A 17835-nucleotide genomic window follows, 5' to 3' on the forward strand; every position below is an offset into this window, starting at 1 on the left:
CCATTATCAAAAGGGAACACCTATTATTTTCAGGCTTGTAAAAATAAAAATCTGTCTTTTCAGAAGGTGAACATGCCCATGTTCCTCCAGGGGGAAGAAGAAACAGAACTAAAAGGTGTATGGAGGAGGTGCTTGAGAGGACAGAGATGCATTCTGGGCGCCTCTATCAGTTTTACATTCCATATGTAAGGATTCTGAGCTCTCACCATCCAGGAAGGAAATATAAACTCCTCAGGCTACCACATGGATAAATCAAAATACAATTCCAGGAGGAGCCACTCCAAAGGTGGATAGGCCAAGATGTTTGCAGGTGTGGTGTTCACCAGTACAGACAGAAAAAAAAATAAAAAATAAAAACATTGTAACTGTGAGGGTGTAACCAGTGTGTAAGCATAGTAACCACAGCCACAGCAAAGGCTAACAGTAACTAAAATGATTTATGTAGCTCCAGACCATGATTGACATACTGGAATAGTAATGGTGCTAACCTAAATTTGGGATTCTTCCTACTTGGTGCATCAGGGTCTGTGAGCACAAGAGTATACAGCTTGTTGCTATCCATTCCATCCCACTCAATGCTTGTGGGGCGATTCTGAACCTGAAAAAAAAATATATATATAGATCATTAAAGTCAATACAGACAAGCACAAATGACACTGTAAGGTACTTCTGTAATATAGAGTGGTATAAAAGTGCATACAACACAAGTGATTTCTCTTAACATAGACACCAAAAAAAGAGCGTAAGGGAAAGGGCAAAAATGGTGGACATGCCACTGAGGAGTTAGGGGTAGAGAAGAAAGGTGGCTGCAGGGTCATAGCAAGAGAGGACATGGGTCAAAGAGATCACTGATCCCCTTCCTCCACATTATTTCCTATAATGTGAAAGGTAACAGGTTTATTGAGAGGGCAAGTATAATATGGAGGGGCAAAAAGGTGCCAAATATGTATTTATAGAAACGCTCCACTTTACTTGCATTTAGAAAAGTTTTGTTTTTTTTGTGTATAAAACATACAACATTAAAAAAATAAAATTGAATTGAATACACTACTTACATCCTGTGAAAACACACAATACACTTAAAACAGACAGCTTCTACTAGTACATCTCAATGCACGTATTTGAACATGCATACACACACACACACACACACATACAGATGCCTGCATTCACACACTAAATTTGGTGTGTGTGTGTGTGTGGATGTTTACACACCCAGACCATCAACAAAAACAAGCACTTACTGAAATAATACGCTGTGGACAAAATCAAACCAAAGCAAAATGGCCTTCAGACAGTGGTGGCAATAAATTTTAGGCATGGCTTGTACATTAAACCCAATTTAAGTTTTGTGTCCTATGGGCATAAAAAAAAAAAAAAAAAATACAAAGATGTATTCCTAATTCTAACATGTCCTGAACTGCCAATGCCATGGTTGCTGGGTGTGCAACTATCCCCACGACGCCATCCACAATTATAAATATTTCAGTATGTGCTGTGTGGCAGACTGCCTGGCACCCTGACTAATCGATGCTTGCTAGTGCTCACAGAGTACTTCAAAGCATTCCACCAGACACCATTGGTTGGGGTGTCGCTGTCCTCCACCCACGACCAGGATCCAGCTTCCAGACCTGCTCCTCCTCCAGAGAGTATAGCAGACTGCTCTTACAAGCGCAAGTGCTGTAACCCAAGGGAGTATAGTATTTATAGCAATCTACAGAGTGAATATAGCTCACCAATCCCCCAAACATGAGCCTAGACTTCATGAAGGGGTAAATTGTTCCGTTTAATGGGAGCCACACACTGCCTTTTAGGTCAGTCCCCATGCAAGGAGTTTCCTCAAACATATTCTAGGTGCATTCCCCACTGTACTTGAGAGTAGACTACAGCAAAAACACATACAGGAGTACATTGGTTCTCAGGTCCAGGACACTCCTACCAGAAACAAGATAATGCCTCCCCTGTGCCTGAAAGATAATAGAGTCAGAAACTGTACTAAACTCCATTATCTCCAGGCACAGAAAACAAATTTTTCAGCCACTTAGTCTGTGTCTCTTTTTCGGGAGTGTGTTTCCACCTAACGCCGCTCTTAAGTGAATCCACTTGAATGTATAAAGAGATGGAAGTCCCAGCAGTGTTCGCGCTGTTAAGTGTCCGATTATAGTTCCATGCACTCAACTACCAAACACTGCTGTATGTTTTCGCGGGAACAAGATAGCCACCACTTTGTGTTCGTCCATACGAACAGCGGCCACCCAGCCGACTGGTTAGAATGTGGCAGTTAACAAGGTCAATAAGGTTAACAAGCGATACACTTAACTTCCAGGTGACCCAACTGTTTGCTAGTTGGTTCGACATATGAACAGCATAAGTATAATCCGTTCGGTAAGCCCCATATACCAAACCATATAAGAGAAAAGGCACGAACAAAGCCTTTCCACAGTCCTGAACCAAAGTCTAACGCCTGGGCCATAGTCCTGGGGTAAGAGGCTGGCCAGCAGGCTCCTCCAAGAACCTGTGACAAGGTTCAGTTTGTCACATGCTGCACATACATAGTCCTACCACCATGACCTCTTCAAAACACTGAAGTGGTCATGGTGGTTAAAGTAGCCCTTTCAATGTAGAAATCAGCACCAGATTGTTTAAACTGAGAGTCTTTGCTTCATGTCAGTCACTATAATAAGCTCTCTTCTTTGAATCTGGCAATCACCGTGGAGAATATAAGAAATTATTTTTCATTTTCAATGATTGTCCTGGACTGAAGTGGATTATGGTGTACAGTAGTTCGCTAGATCTTTCATACTAGTTTAAGCGGCTTTGTCACCCTACCCTTACTTCTATCGGTTCCTCTTTTCTTCCTCACTCCTAGTCAGTTCTTTTTTTCTCATCTTTTTCTCCTAAAATACATAGCGCAAAGAAGGAACTCCATTGCTTGACAAATAGGATAAAAAGACAAAAGGTAGCTTCACCTAACTCATCGAAAGACTATTTTTTCTTCTGTGGGATCCTCCATAGTACTCAGAGTTGTAATTTCACATGTTAGAGATTATAATTCAGACATGGGCTCCTGCAGGATTAAGCGCCAGGAGCTGAAGACGACCCACCGGATGCAGATGGCAGTGGCTGCAAGGGACAGCTTCAGTTCAATTAACTTTACCTTCCCCTACACCCCAAGGAGAGAGACCAACTGGCAAAGTCACCTTTGGGTAGGTCTTAGCAAATTTCCAGATGGAGGCAAACACCCCAGAAAGTGAAAATTGAACATCACATGAAAAAAAGTTCACACATTATAGGTTATTTTCAAGGTTTTATTCAATGTATAATATAAATGTTTCATCTCAGGTACCAAGAGACGGCATATCCGATTTATGTTATTTTTTTTCTTATTTGTTTAAAGATAAAACATATTTCGTAGTAGGTGAGGATTATATTACCTAAATTTGTAAAAACACAGCTTAATAAAAAAAAAAAAAAAAAAAAAAAACACGAAAGAAAAGTTGCTTTCAGAACTGCTTAAGTACTATGAGTCACCCAGGCTACTTGAGCTCAGTGAAGTAGACTTTGTGCTGAAGTCCCTGTAGGTTTATTTATTTTTATTTATTATTGCCATTTATATAGCGCCAACAGATTCCGTAGCGCTTTACAATATTATGAGAGGGGGATTTATTACAAATAAACTTACAGGAACAATAGGTTGAAGAGGACCCTGCTCAAACGAGCTTACATTCTATAGGAGGTGGGGTGTAAAACACATTAGGACAGGAATTTACAATCAAATAAGGTGGGCTGCCCTTTAGGAGAGGGCAAGAGACAGGTATGTGAGGTAAGGGTTAGTCTTGGAGGCCATAAGCTTTCCTAAAGAGATGGGTTTTAAGGCACTTCTTAAAAGATGCAAGACTAGGGGAGAGTCTGATGGCGGTAGGCAGGCTATTCCATAGGAAGGGAGCCGCCCGTGAGAAGTCCTGCAAGCGCGAGTTGGCCGTACGAGTGCGGACAACGGACAGGAGGTGGTCACGGGCAGAACGGAGAGACCGAGAAGGGACATACCTATGGATCTGTGAGGAGATATAAGAGGGGCTAGAGTTGTTCAGTGCTTTATAGGTGTGAGTTAGTACCTTGAATTGACTCCTATAGCATACAGGAAGCCAATGTAAGGACTGGCAGCAATGTTAAACATTGCATTTTTTTAAAGAAACTGCAATGTTTACATTGTAACATTAAACACCTAAAAGTTATACTGAGCTACTAGAGGCACTTCCTGCTGCAAAAACAGTGTAAAACTCAGTCACATGCAACCCCCATAGGAAAGCGTGAAATGCTTGCCTATGTGGAAGTTTGATATGCGCAACAGTCGCTGCGATTCCACATTGCGTCCCCAAAAGCAACCCTATGAAGAGCAGTGGATTGGGCAGATTCCTCTGTGATGCCATAGGAGGAGAGGTAAGCAGTGCCAAGGATGTTTCAGTGCTAGAAATAGGCAAGTAAATATTTGTAAACTTTTTTATGTCAAACAGCAGGTGACGAGACTACCAACAAAAGCTAGGGACAGGAACAATAACCCCTTAACGCTGCAGGGCATACTATGCCCCCCTGCAGCAAGTGTATTATGCCGCCCTGCAGCGTTAAAGCCCACCTTGCAAATCGCCAGCACTACCCCACCGCAGTGATGCTTCGATTCGGAGGGGACTGCCCGACAACCCACTGCCTGTGTTGTCAGGCAGTCTCCCTGCTGCCTAAATAAAGTTAAAAAAAACATACACATTTCATTCTTATAAAAAAAAAGAAAGAAAATAGTAAGAACGTGATTTAAAAAACACACTTAACAGTGAAATATATACAAAATGCAAAAGTGAGAGCACACAATATTGCATAAATACCACAGATAAACGTTGAAGGTGGAATCTAAAAATGCAAATATAAAAAGACCATAGGGTAATATAGTTAACATAGTTAAAACCTATATACACTTTACTGGTCCAACTCACATGATTCTGAGCCACTTAAAGCTGGCTCAGACTAGTAGCTTGAAAAGGAGGATGCAGTGGATAGCAGTAGTAGTAGTGGGTCAAAGTATTCTTTTGCCAGCCTCAATAAAGTTGATCTTACACCATAGACACTCCAGGATGCAGAAAATAGGTGAAGAAAACAAAATTGTTTGGGTAAAAAAATAACCTCACATATATCAGAAGAGTCCACTCGACGCGTTTCGGCTAACACCTTTCTCAAAAGTGGGTTGCTTTTTTTGATCTTAATATTAATTACACTTAGAATGGAATATATATTAAAAATTATGCAATTTCATTCTAACTTTACTTTGATATATATATATATATATATATGTATCAAAACACACTTTGAATGAAATTATATAACAAATATACCCATAATTTAAATGGATCTGTATATATTTAAAAATTCTACATCTATATTATTTTACATACTTATGCGATTTTAGTAATTATAATTTGAGGGACCTGCCTGACAACCCAGGCAGAAAGTCCAGAGAATGTAATTTGTAAGCTCTATATTTAACCCTGTAACTTTACAATACACCATGAAACCTGTACATGGGGGTACTGTTTTACTCATGCGACATCACTGAACACAAATGTGTGTTTAACAGTTTGACATTCACAGTTAAAATGCCATGCAGAATAAAAAAAATAAAAAACAAAAAAAACGTAATTTCTCAAGCTTTAAATTTTATTCATATTAAATTGTTTCATGTGAAAAAAAAGCCCATTTCTCATTAAAGGGACACTCCAGGCACCCAGACCACTTCTGCCCATTGGAGTGGTCTGGGTGCCAACTCCCACTACCCTTAACCCTTCAAGTGTAATTATTGCAGGTTTTTTTATAAACTGCAATAATTACCTTGCAGGGTTAACTCCACCTCTAGTGGCTGTCTACTAGACAGCCACTAGAGGGCACTTTCTGCATCATAACTAGAGCGTCGCTGGACGTCCTCACGCTGTGTGAGGACCTCCAGCGTCCCTCAATTCCCCATAGGAAAGCATTTTCAATGCTTTCCTATGGGGAGCTCTAATGCACGGCATTGCCGTGCATGCGCATTAGGTCTCCCCGGCCGGTGGGCGGGATCAGTCTCGCCCACCGGCCGACGTAATGCAGAGGAGCGGCGGTGGCTGAAGAAGCAGCAACGTGGGACATGTCGCTGCCTCTGGTAAGTGACTGAAGGGGTTTTCACCCCTTCAGCAACCGGGGATTGGGAGGGTGGGAGGGAGAGGGGACCTGCAGTGCCAGGAAAACGGATTGTTTTCCTGGCACTGGAGTTTCCCTTTAACAACATGATTTAAAATAACTGTGGGTGCATTTAATATGAATGAGGTGAATTACGTTTGAACAGACATTAGCACAAATGCAAAGTTTTTTTTTTGTTTTATCAGAACTTAAATAATGTTTTAGGAATACATTCCGAACACATTCATGTTCCTTTAAACTGGATCAGTCACTTTTAAGATTCTATGCATATTTAGCAGACAGCCTTGAAGGGGACATTTCCAGTTAGTGCCAAATGGTGCAGTGGAAGGTATGTTTACTTACCTAAAGCTGTCCCTTACAGTCGCCTACCATCCACAGATAAGCAAGACAATTCCTGAATCCCACAACAGAGATCTGCATTTTCCAAGCCTCAAGATTTAACACGAGACATAATAGTATACATATTGTCTCATGACATCTTTGGATTGTGTTGAATTTCAATAAAATTCCAACTTAGTCAGGGTAAGTATTTCATCAAGATATATCTTTATAACACTCCACACCACTTAGAAGCTCTTGAGTAGGACCTCAGGTAAGAAGTCATAGTTTCACCAGGGACAGTTATCTTGCCAGAATGTGCTTTTACTTTTTCTTACAATTATGTATTTAAATATGTACACCTTACTCCTGCACCTCCATTCTTTAAGGAATGCGAGTACTACACTGTAGTAGCAAAAAGAAGAATCCACCTGTGAGGATGGGTCCAAAAAATTGGAACCGTCTCACTTAATGGAAGGACCCTTGCGAGGACCCCGCGATCACATGGACGGCATAGCCGTCCAAGGCATTGCCAGCAGGGGGAGTGCCTGTAATGACAGGTACTCCCCCTGCGGTCTGAAAAAAAAATAAAAAATGTTAAAACAGTGTAAAAATAAATTATATATACACTTAGATCATATATATATTTATTATATATATGATCTAAGTATATATGATGTGGAATTATTAAAAATCTTTATTGTACTTGTATTGAATTATTGTACTAACTCCATTTTTAATCTTATACTGTGACTTCGTCCTCCATTTTGTCCTCCTAACCTGACTTCTTCAATCCTCCATTTTGTCCTCATGACTTAACTTGTTCATTTTAAAACTACATTACGTGACTTAACTTCTCAACCCAATTAGTACAGTAGACAAAGACTGTGTTTTCCTACAAGGACAAATACCAGGAGGTGCTGGTTACTCCTTAAGACTTGCCGGCTACTCCTTAGAATTTGTAAGATAGTATAGTTTGAAGGCCATAGAACACAGTAGTAATGAAATGTTCTATTCATAAGAGACCTTGCACCTGGACATAAAGCCTGATATCATTGACCGTGTAAAATGACGCTTAGGACCCCCTTGTCCCCCACCCGTGTCCAGAATAATCCCACCTCTGATGGGTGGGCACGGGACTAACCTCTTAATTTTACGAACCAATAGGTAAGACACTAACTCCGTCACTTAACAATTAATCCAATTGATGATGTTTATTTGCTGATATTCTAATAATCAATGATGACGCAAAATGCCTCTTAAAAGGGCCTGCGCGCCCGCTTTTTAATCACTTGCCAATAAACTTTCTCGAAGTTATTTTAACCTGAACCTTGCGTGTCAGACTTAATTACTTCAGCGTATATACGCAATTTAACTTTATTGATTTGGACAGGAACAGATAGACTTTGAACATTTTGGTTTACTTTCAAAAAGTACCATAACAACTTGGCGCCCAACGTGGGGCATCGGGCTATGTCCGGCCGGTGAGCCGTCCTAAGGAAGACAAGGGTGGACGGAGGAATCCAGGGGGAAGGAAGGGAGATTGATCACCTCCAGATACACGGTAGAGACTTCTGCAGAGCCACCGGTACGTTCCGGCCCCTTTGATTGACCCGTCCACGTGTCTGTGACTGCTTCCCGGGAGGACATCAAAGACAGGTAATATCTTGCCCGGTGTCTCGTTACTCACTTGTTTACCTGCATTTTAGTCTGTTGCCTGGGTGTGTTTGAATTGTTTGCCTGTTTCCCCATTTTGAGATAAAGGGGGGGTGGACCTGCAGGGGATTTGCCTGGGGTTCTGTCTTGCTTGTTTTCCCCTTTTTGGGATAAAGGGGGGTGGACCTGAGGGGATTTGCCTGGGTCTTCGGTTTGTCTGCTTATCTGTTTGTATTTTGCCCTTTTTTGGGATAAAGGGGGGGTGGACCTGTGGATGTGTTCCTGGGGGTCTTCTGTTGCCTGTTTTACAGTCTAGCTAGCGTTTTGGTAACCCACAGCTCCGGCTGAGGGGAGTCCGGTTTTGGTAACTCACAGCTTTGGCTGGGGGGAGTCCGGTTTTGGTAACCCACAGCTTCGGCTGAGGGGAGTCCGGTTTTGGTAACCCACAGCTTTGGCTGAGGGGAGTCCGGTTTTGGTAACCCACAGCTTCGGCTGAGGGGAGTCCGGTTTTGGTAACCCACAGCTTTGGCTGAGGGGAGTCCGGTTTTGGTAACCCACAGCTTCGGCTGAGGGGAGTCCGGTTTTGGTAACCCACAGCTTCGGCTGAGGGGAGTCCGGTTTTGGTAACCCACAGCTTCGGCTGAGGGGAGTCCGGTTTTCTTTGGTAACCACAACCCTGAGCGCTGGGGCTTGTGGAATTCCAGTTTTCAGTTTTTTTATGTGAGGGGGACTCTGTTTCCTGGGGGGATTCAAGTAGGCATTGCTTGTTTTCCGCATCACGTGGTAGTGAGACTTATAAAGTGGGTTTTATAGGGGCACTACGGGAGTGAGGATAGACGTGGCCACATTCTTGTGGACTGCAGAGTAGAGAGAGGCTGACGGAACTCGGACCGGTGTCAGTTGGTTTCCGTGGCCGCTGGTAGTGAGACTTACGAAAGTCGTTCTCCGAGCGGAGACACTACGGGGTTGAGGGAGGTGACTTTGGAGTAAGCACACGAGTAAAGGAAAGGGATTATTGTTAATTTCATTTGAACTGTGATGCATGCACTGTATTTCAATTGTATTGTTGTCTTGTTTGTCTAATTAGGAGTCTCATGAACTCCTGTGTCTGTCTCTAAGGATTTTCCTTGTCTTTCATCCTTTCTATACTTCCTATGTTATTATACTATCCACTCCCATTCCTCTTAAAAGAGAAGTGATTGGTCACACACTTCTCACCTCGCTCCAATCCGTGTCTACCACCCCGGGTAGGCGGATTCAGTGACTAGTCTACGTTTTGGGAAGACGCACCTGAGAAAGTCCCACGGTTCTCGGGTGGCAGTCGAGCATTGTAGACGTTCTTGTTCAGTCTTCTCTCTCTCTCTCTATATCCAGGACGCTGGTATAGGGGTAAAGGGATTATGGGACAGGATTTAAGCAAGCCCAGTAAGGGCTGGTTAGCATGTGATTTGGTAGAAAACAGAGAGGGTGAGGAGATGGTTAAAGGTGTTGAAAAGATTGCAAAAGTATGTAAAATCACTGTACCAACGGGTGGAAGATTGCAACCAGAAAGTTGGCGCAAGTTACTGGCAGAAATGAAAGGCAAGCTTGCAGATAATGGTTTATTAAAGACTGCTGAAGCATGGTACAGAGTAGCGAAGGCTATTCAGCTAGAAGGTTGGGTTGAGGAAGAGATAAATCACAAAGGTGTGAAATTGTTTGTGTATCATAATAACTGTGTTGCTGGAGTTTACCCTCAGCCAGCGCCCCAAAGTGGCGCCCAGGGGACGTCTATCCCCAAGGTTCAGTCAGCAGTAGGTGATAGCCAGCTGACTATGTTCCCAACTCCCAATCCTCCTAACACCCATCCCGTCACCTCCCCTGTCTGCCCGGTCCTGAATTCTGATGGATCTTTCTTTTCCCCCTCCCCGTCTCTAACATTCCCATCATCCTCATCCATCCCTACGTTACCTGCTGTACCTCCCCCTAAAATTTCACCTGCCATTCCTTCCCTACACTCTCTCTCCGTTAATGATCCCCTCCCCTCTTCCTCCGCCCAACTAACCACCTCCTCCACCCTTGCCCCGGCTCCTCCCTCTACACCCACCCCTACCAATCCCTCTCCGTTCCCTCCCATCTCCACCCCAGCTCAATACCCCACCTCCTTCCCCTCCCCAGCCTGGCCCTACCCCTTCCCATATCCCATGGCCCTGCCCTATCCCGGATATCCACTACCCACTCCCCAAGCCACTCCCCAGGTTCCGGTCATGCCCAGTCCGGCACAGTCTGCCCCGGATGTGCCCTCTTCCAACATGGCCGCCGCTTCTTCCCTTAACCCTAACGTAGTACCTTCTCTGGCCACCAATATGGCGGCCCCCAGTTCGGCCCTGATGCCGGTAATCCCCGGTGACTACCTATCCCCAGGTTATGACTCGCTAGCCACCCCTGCATCTGGGGCTCGTTCCCAACCACCGATCCTTTCACCTCATTCGGGCCCTGCACCACGCAAAAGAGCCAATATCATAGAATTCGATGATGACGAGATGGACAGGGTGTCCCATGTCTCATCAGAGCTTGCCGCGGGAGCCCCAACTCATCGTTCTATCGATGACCCCTTTGGCCACAAGGGTCGGGGAGAACAGGCCCCTCCTAAATATGTTGCTTTCAATCCCACTCAAGCTAGTGCTCTAATGAAATCACTCCCTGACCCAGAAAAACAGCCTATGCCCTTCTACCGAGGGGTAGTTCAAATTCAAAAGACTTATTCCGCCGCATGGCGTGATCTACTGAGTATTTGTGCTATTAAAGCAGGGGATGCATATTGGCCGAGCATGGCCCGACACCTCAGTACTGATCTACTCAGCAGTGATGTTGATTACCCCTCTGGAGTAACTTTTTGCACCCAACTAAGAGAATGGGCTAAGGACAAACTTGCGGATCAGGCTGCTGGCCTTACTGATGTTATTCAAGAAAAAGGAGAATCAGTGGAAAGGTTTCATGCAAGACTGTACCAAATGTTCACAGATTTGGGGTTTGATCTCACTGACAAGATTCATTCACAAATGTTGTCCGGTGCGTTCGTCCAAGGTGTTAAAGACCCAATACGCAAGGGAATCATTGCTGCACGCCCCGAATATAAGGTTGTTCCCCTAGATACTTTACTCCTAGTTGCTAGGGGCCTAGAGTCTGCCCAGACCCTTAGAAGGCCAAATTCTGCTCCCCTCATGGTGGCACGCACTACCCCTATTCCCAAGGGTACCAGACCAGAGGAAGGTGTTTGTTTTAATTGTAAGGTCAAAGGGCATTTTAAAAGTGATTGCCCGGAACCCAAGAGAGAGCCAAGAAAGCCACACAGGCCTGCCCCGGCCCCTAAGGCTGAGAAGGAGGTTCCAATAATTGAGGAACCAGATGACTAGGAAATTGGCAAGCCTGTGTCATTAACCCCTGTTATGGCAGTGTCTACAGGGGATAAGGGGGGGCCACTTGCTACAGTAACTTTGCCCATTGAAGGCCACCCTACCACATTTCTTGTTGACACAGGTGCAGCCCGTAGTGTTCTACGAGAACAAGACTTGCCAGACCCATCTTTCCTGTCCAATATTGATGTCTCTTGTGTTGGAGTGGATGGCCAGCCGAGACATAGCCCTCTAACAACCCCGCTACGAGTTGGCTCTAGCCTGCTCGCTCGCTTTGTAGTATCCTCCACATGCCCCATTAACCTGTTAGGTGCTGATGTCCTCTCACGCCTGCAAGCATCCATCACCTTTACCCCGGATGGGCAGGTAGAAATGTTTACACCTCTGTCTGTATCAGACACTTCAGCCCTATGCTCTTTGCCTCTGATGCTGCATTTAGAAAAGCCCCGTGAGGAGACAGCAGAATTAAGGTCCAATTTCCCAGAGGAATTAAAAACACAGGTGCCCGCAAAGTTATGGTCCTCAGGCCCAGAGGACATAGGTCACCTAAATGTTCCCCCTGTGGTGGTAAAGCTTATTCCAGGAGCTAAGTTACCAAGAAAACCACAATATCCATTAAAACCAGCACAGTCTGCTGCAATTTCTGTCCACATTAAGGCACTCTTGGAGAAGGGTGCCCTTGTCAAATGTAAATCTGAATGCAACACCCCGTTATTTCCTGTGAAAAAGAAAACTCCGAAGGGTGAGCCAGAGAAGTACAGGATGGTTCAGGATCTCCGTGCTGTTAATGAAGCTACAGTCCTGGACACCCCTCTTGTACCAAATCCTCATACTCTGCTCTCTGGAGTCCCACCATCTGCAAAATTCTTCACAGTTATTGACCTAGCAAATGCTTTTTTCAGTGTCCCACTGGACCCATCCTGCCAATACCTGTTTGCTTTCACCCATGAGATGCAACAGTATACCTGGACTGTCATGCCCCAAGGGGCACAAAATTCACCGAGTCAATTTGCAAAGGCCATGGCCACCATCCTTGACCCGTGGCAAGCCGAGCACCCAGAAGTTGTTCTGCTTCAGTATGTGGATGATTTGCTGCTCTGTGGAGATGACATACCCACTACCGAAGAGTGCTCAATTAGTCTGCTTTGTTATTTGGCAGAACAAGGATGCAAAGCTTCGCTCATCAAGCTACAGTTCTGCCAACCTTCAGTAATTTTCCTTGGACACTGCCTATCTCAAGGTACCAGACATCTTACTCGGGACCGGGTAAGAGCTGTGCTGGATATTCCGCCTCCAAGAACTTCTAAGTCTCTTCATGCCTTCCTAGGCCTCATTTCCTACTGCAGAGCATGGATCCCAGAAGCCTCTCTGCTCATGCAACCTCTCTATGACGCACTTAAGTCTGACCCTTTCTGTTTAACTAATGAAGCTCTGGACAATTTTAATGCTCTCAAACGAGCCATTGCTTCTGCTCCTGCCTTGGGACTACCTGACTACTCCAAAACTTTCAAATTGTTTGTCTCTGAAAGACAAGGCCACGCAACAGGAGTGCTCACCCAAATTAATGACTTAAGAGGCCGCCAGAGGCCTATTGGATATTTCTCATGTCAACTGGACATTGTGGCCAGAGGGACTCCTTCCTGTCTCAGGGCTGTTTTTGCTGCGAGAGAACTCATAGAGAGGACCTCAGACCTGGTCCTTGGCCACCCTCTGGTTGTTTTGGCCCCTCATGACATCTCTGCCATCATCAACCAAGTCCAGCTCAAGCACGTGTCTCCAGCCAGACACCTGCGCTTACAGTGTCATCTTCTTTTGCCTGACAACATTTCCATCCAAAGATGTCAGGTGCTTAATCCGTCCACTCTTCTTCCACTCCCTGAGGGGGGTATCTACTATGGATTTATCACGGATGAAACCTACATTCACCTGCTCTGTGGATGTATCAAGAAAGTCATGCATCCACATTTGACATTTTATGAAGGTGAAAAACCTCTCTGTGAAGGCCCAGATCACGCCTTCTGCACCACGTGGTACAAACCAAACATTACCCCTGAACCTTGCTATGAAGATGAGCTTTACCACCGGACCGATGTAAAGCTTACTGCACAAGACTTCTATTGTGACTCTGACGGCAATAGCATGGTCTTGATCCAGCTACCTCAACAACTTAACTACCTTTACCGTCATTGGGATACTGCTATCCCACATATTCCTGTTACCAAGTTGAAGACAAGGTCATGGAATGATCTTGGGCCCATGGCAAAACTATGGGCCACCATGAATGAAGAACAGCTACAGGAAAATGGTATTGTCAAATATCCAACAACTGACCTTCTAGAAGCATGGCCACGCCATTTCCTGGAAAAGGAATTTCAAGATCTGGTCATAAAGAATGATTATGACCCAGAAACACCTCATGACTGTTTTGAACAGATGAAAATGGAAACAGTGCACTTACCAACTGTGCATGAGAACCCATTACCAGATCCGGATTTTACCCTGTTTGTGGACGGATCGAGATATGCCGATGAAGGAGGAACATATCATACAGGATATGCCGTAACCACAACAGATGAAGTTATTAAATCATCATCCTTACCGCCAGCAATGTCTGCACAAGAAGCTGAATTACAGGCTCTGACTTCAGCATGCAAAATTTCCGAAGGAAAACGTGCCAACATCTATACAGATTCAAGATATGCTCTAGGCGTGGCACATGACTTCGGCCTAATTTGGAAGACTAGAGGATTTCTTACCACCGCCGGTACACCAGTCAAACACAGCACTGCAATCAAGGAGCTAATGGATGCCCTCCTACTCCCCAAAGAAGTGGCCGTTTTGAAAGTAAAGGCCCATGGGAAATTGGATACAGATGAAGCAAAGGGCAACCATTTGGCTGATCAGGCTGCTAAGTTAGCGGCCAGGGATTTGCAGGAAGTGGATGAAGAAGTGTCCGGACAAGAAGAAGAAGTCCCTATTTTTGCTCTGCAAACTCTTCCTACTGATTTGCGAATTTTACAAGAACAGCAAGCTGCAGTCACTCCTGAAGAAATCCAGAAATGGAAAAAGAAAGGAGCTATCCAAAAGGACGGAATATATTACAACAACCTCAAATTTTGCCTTCCCAGAAATTTGTATCCAGCAGTTGTCCAATGGGCACATGGGCCTGCACACCTGTCAAAAGAATTGATGGCCGCCCTCATACAGAAGTATTATGAAGCACCTGGAATCACAACATTGATCAATAGCTTTTGCAAGGCCTGTGTCATTTGTGCAAAATGCAATCCAGGAAGACCAATTAAGGTGCCTGCGAAACACCTGGCAAAGCCCATGTACCCCTTCCAACGAATTCAAATCGACCACATCCAAATGCCCAAGAGTGGGCCCCATGAATATGCACTAGTAATAGTGGACATGTTCTCAGGCTGGCCAGAAGCCTACCCAGTGGCCAATATCACTGCAAAAACAACCGCAAAGCGCCTACTTACAGATATTGTATGTAGATTCGGACTCCCAGAAGTTATTGAGAGTGATCAAGGCCCAGCCTTTACAGCAACTGTGACTAAAGAAATTTGGACTGCTCTAGGGGTGACTCTAGCCTTCCATACCCCTTACCACCCACAAAGTAGTGGTAAAGTGGAGCGCATGAATGGCACTCTAAAAACCAGAATGTTAAAAATGTCACAAGAAACAAAGATGCCCTGGCCAGAAAGCCTACCAATAGCTCTATTCAGTGTTAGGCACACACCTAGAGGGAAGCATTCACTGTCCCCATATGAGGTTCTATTTGGGACAGCACCCAGACTAGGTTGTTATTATCCGCAGCAGTTGCAACTCCAATCAGATGTTTTAGTAGACTATGTAACTGAACTTGCAAATGTCCTAAACAAAATACATGCCCAAGTTTTCTCTTCAATTCCAGATCCCGAATTGGATACAGGTTCCCATAACCTACTTCCCGGAGATTGGGTCCTGGTCAAGAAGTTTGTGCGGAAAAATACCCTGGAACCAAGATTTGACGGTCCATTCCAAGTTCTCCTGATTACCGCAACCTCCGTCAAATTGGCCGGTAGGCCAAATTGGATCCACGCTTCCCACTGCAAGAAATCTCCTGCCCCAGAGGAAGCGAATATCGCACAAACATGTATCTCTGGTACATCTTCTCCTTAATTAGCCTTATGAAAGCCCAGCAAGTAGCCATTACCAAAGACATTAGTGGGTACACCTTCTGGTATAATTCATCATGCACCCAGGTGGCTACTTATACCTTTGACTACTGTGATATTGTAGAATGCCCATTTCCCACACCACAAATCCAGAGCATCTATAGAGATATCCCTCATTCGAAAGACCCATATGTTTGTGTAGTTGATAAACAATGGGGGCACAATTGTGATCATTGGGGGGCAGCGGGATGGAATGCCGGGCCTGCCTGGGGTTACAAACCAAAAAGTGCCGTATCTAAAGTAGATGATCATGGTAGATCCCTCCTCCAGAGGATGACTTTGAGAAAGCCTGGAGGGAGTACACCAATGAAATTAATTCTTAATATTGAGCATCCAAGCCCAACAGATGCAGACCAGTATGTGATGGGAATGTATTGGAAAAAGGGTTCCTATAAAAAGTTAGGGCATTTCTACCTTAAAGATATGTGCAACTCTTCTGAGTGGCAAGGGGCCACCCATATGGTCCCTAACCCATTAAAACCTCATATCCAGACCTTTCAAGACATGATGGCCATTGCTAACCCCACTTTTGAAGATACCATGGCCGCTGAAACAGGTTTTAATGATGTAAATTTATGGTTAGAATGGATGAAATATAATGCCAATAAGCATAATAGAACCGCATGTTATGTGTGTGGCGGTGCCCGGCCTCACCTGGGTACCGTGCCTTTAATCCTACCAGTAGATATAGAAGAATGTGTTTTAAGCCTTTTTGCCTATCACTATAATTTTAACAGGTCCATATGTATTGCATGGACAAAGGAGTATCCTATCCTAACCCAGGATGTCAAACCCCCTGATGGTATTACCGTATATAAAGGTAATTACACTTGCTATGCCATGTACGATGGTATTGGTAAATTTGTAGGTAACTTTTCCAAAGGTTATTGTGCTACATACAGAACTGTCCCCGTACGTTTACTGCAGCATCACACTAGGTCATTAGGAGATATTTACTGGTTGTGTGGGGATTTACAGTTAAGATCCAGAATGGACACAGCGTGGTGGGGGGAGTGTACGTTGACTAAGGCCATTATGCCTATCCACATTATCTCTGACACACACCTCAACACCCATGGGCCCAGCCACACTAAGGTTAAACGTGAAGCCCCAGTAAAAGGAAGTTTTGACCCTCACATTTACATTGATGCCATTGGGGTGCCTAGGGGGGTACCCAATGAGTTTAAAGCAAGAGATGAGGTTGCTGCAGGATTTGAATCAATTTTTACCATAGTTACTGCAAACAAGAATTTAAACTGGATAAATTATATTTATTACAACCAACAGCGTTTCGTTAATTATACCAGAGACGCCCTCCAGGGGTTGGCCGACCAGCTGCAGGCCACATCCCAAATGACTTTTCAGAATAGAATGGCCCTAGATATGATCTTAGCAGAGAAAGGAGGGGTTTGTAAAATTTTGCCCGACACTATGACATGTTGTACATATATCCCAGAAAATACAGGCCCTAATGGTAAAGTTACATTAGCCATAGAAAAATTAAATGATCTGTCCGAAGAGTTAAAAAGGAATTCTGGGATAAAAGATCCTTGGGAAAGATGGTTTGGTTGGATGACAGGATGGCAAAAGGCTTTAATGCAGATTGGTATGGCTATACTAATTTTTCTTTTTATTTTTGCTCTTCTCTTTTGTTGTGTCCTCCCATGTCTGAGAAAATCCCTCATGAAGACTGTTGACCAAGCGGCACCCACTTTTACCCATCTCGAAGTTGATGACCAAGAATTTCAAGACATCAACTCACCCTGTCTGCCGCTGCAAATTATCCCCTTTGTTGATAAAGTGCAGGAATTCTAGGAAGGGACTAGATTAGGGACAGCATCTGTCAGTGAATGGTAAAGGCCCCATGTGGAGAAGTGGTGGGTTAGCTGCCATGGGATACCCTTGGGTGTGAAGCGTTCGAGAGCCATACTGACGGATGGTTAGCCTATTAGGGTCAGATCTAGGGACAGCCTTGCACTTTGCATTAACATCTAGCTAGCGGCCACGGGGTTTCTGTGCCT

At 44.4% G+C, this 17835-nt stretch overlaps 1 protein-coding gene across 1 annotated transcript in view; it reads right to left on the bottom strand.

Annotated features, from left to right (window-relative positions):
- The window catches only part of PEBP1 (phosphatidylethanolamine binding protein 1), a 36121-nt gene that overhangs the window by 10327 nt on the left and 7959 nt on the right, over positions 1-17835 (bottom strand). The window contains exon 2 of the mRNA XM_063456968.1: positions 489-598. Coding sequence (XP_063313038.1) covers positions 489-598 — 110 coding nt within the window. The remainder of the gene's footprint in view (positions 1-488; positions 599-17835) is intronic.

Source organism: Pelobates fuscus, chromosome 5, assembly GCF_036172605.1.
Source record: "Pelobates fuscus isolate aPelFus1 chromosome 5, aPelFus1.pri, whole genome shotgun sequence".
Taxonomy (NCBI): Eukaryota; Metazoa; Chordata; class Amphibia; order Anura; family Pelobatidae; genus Pelobates; species Pelobates fuscus.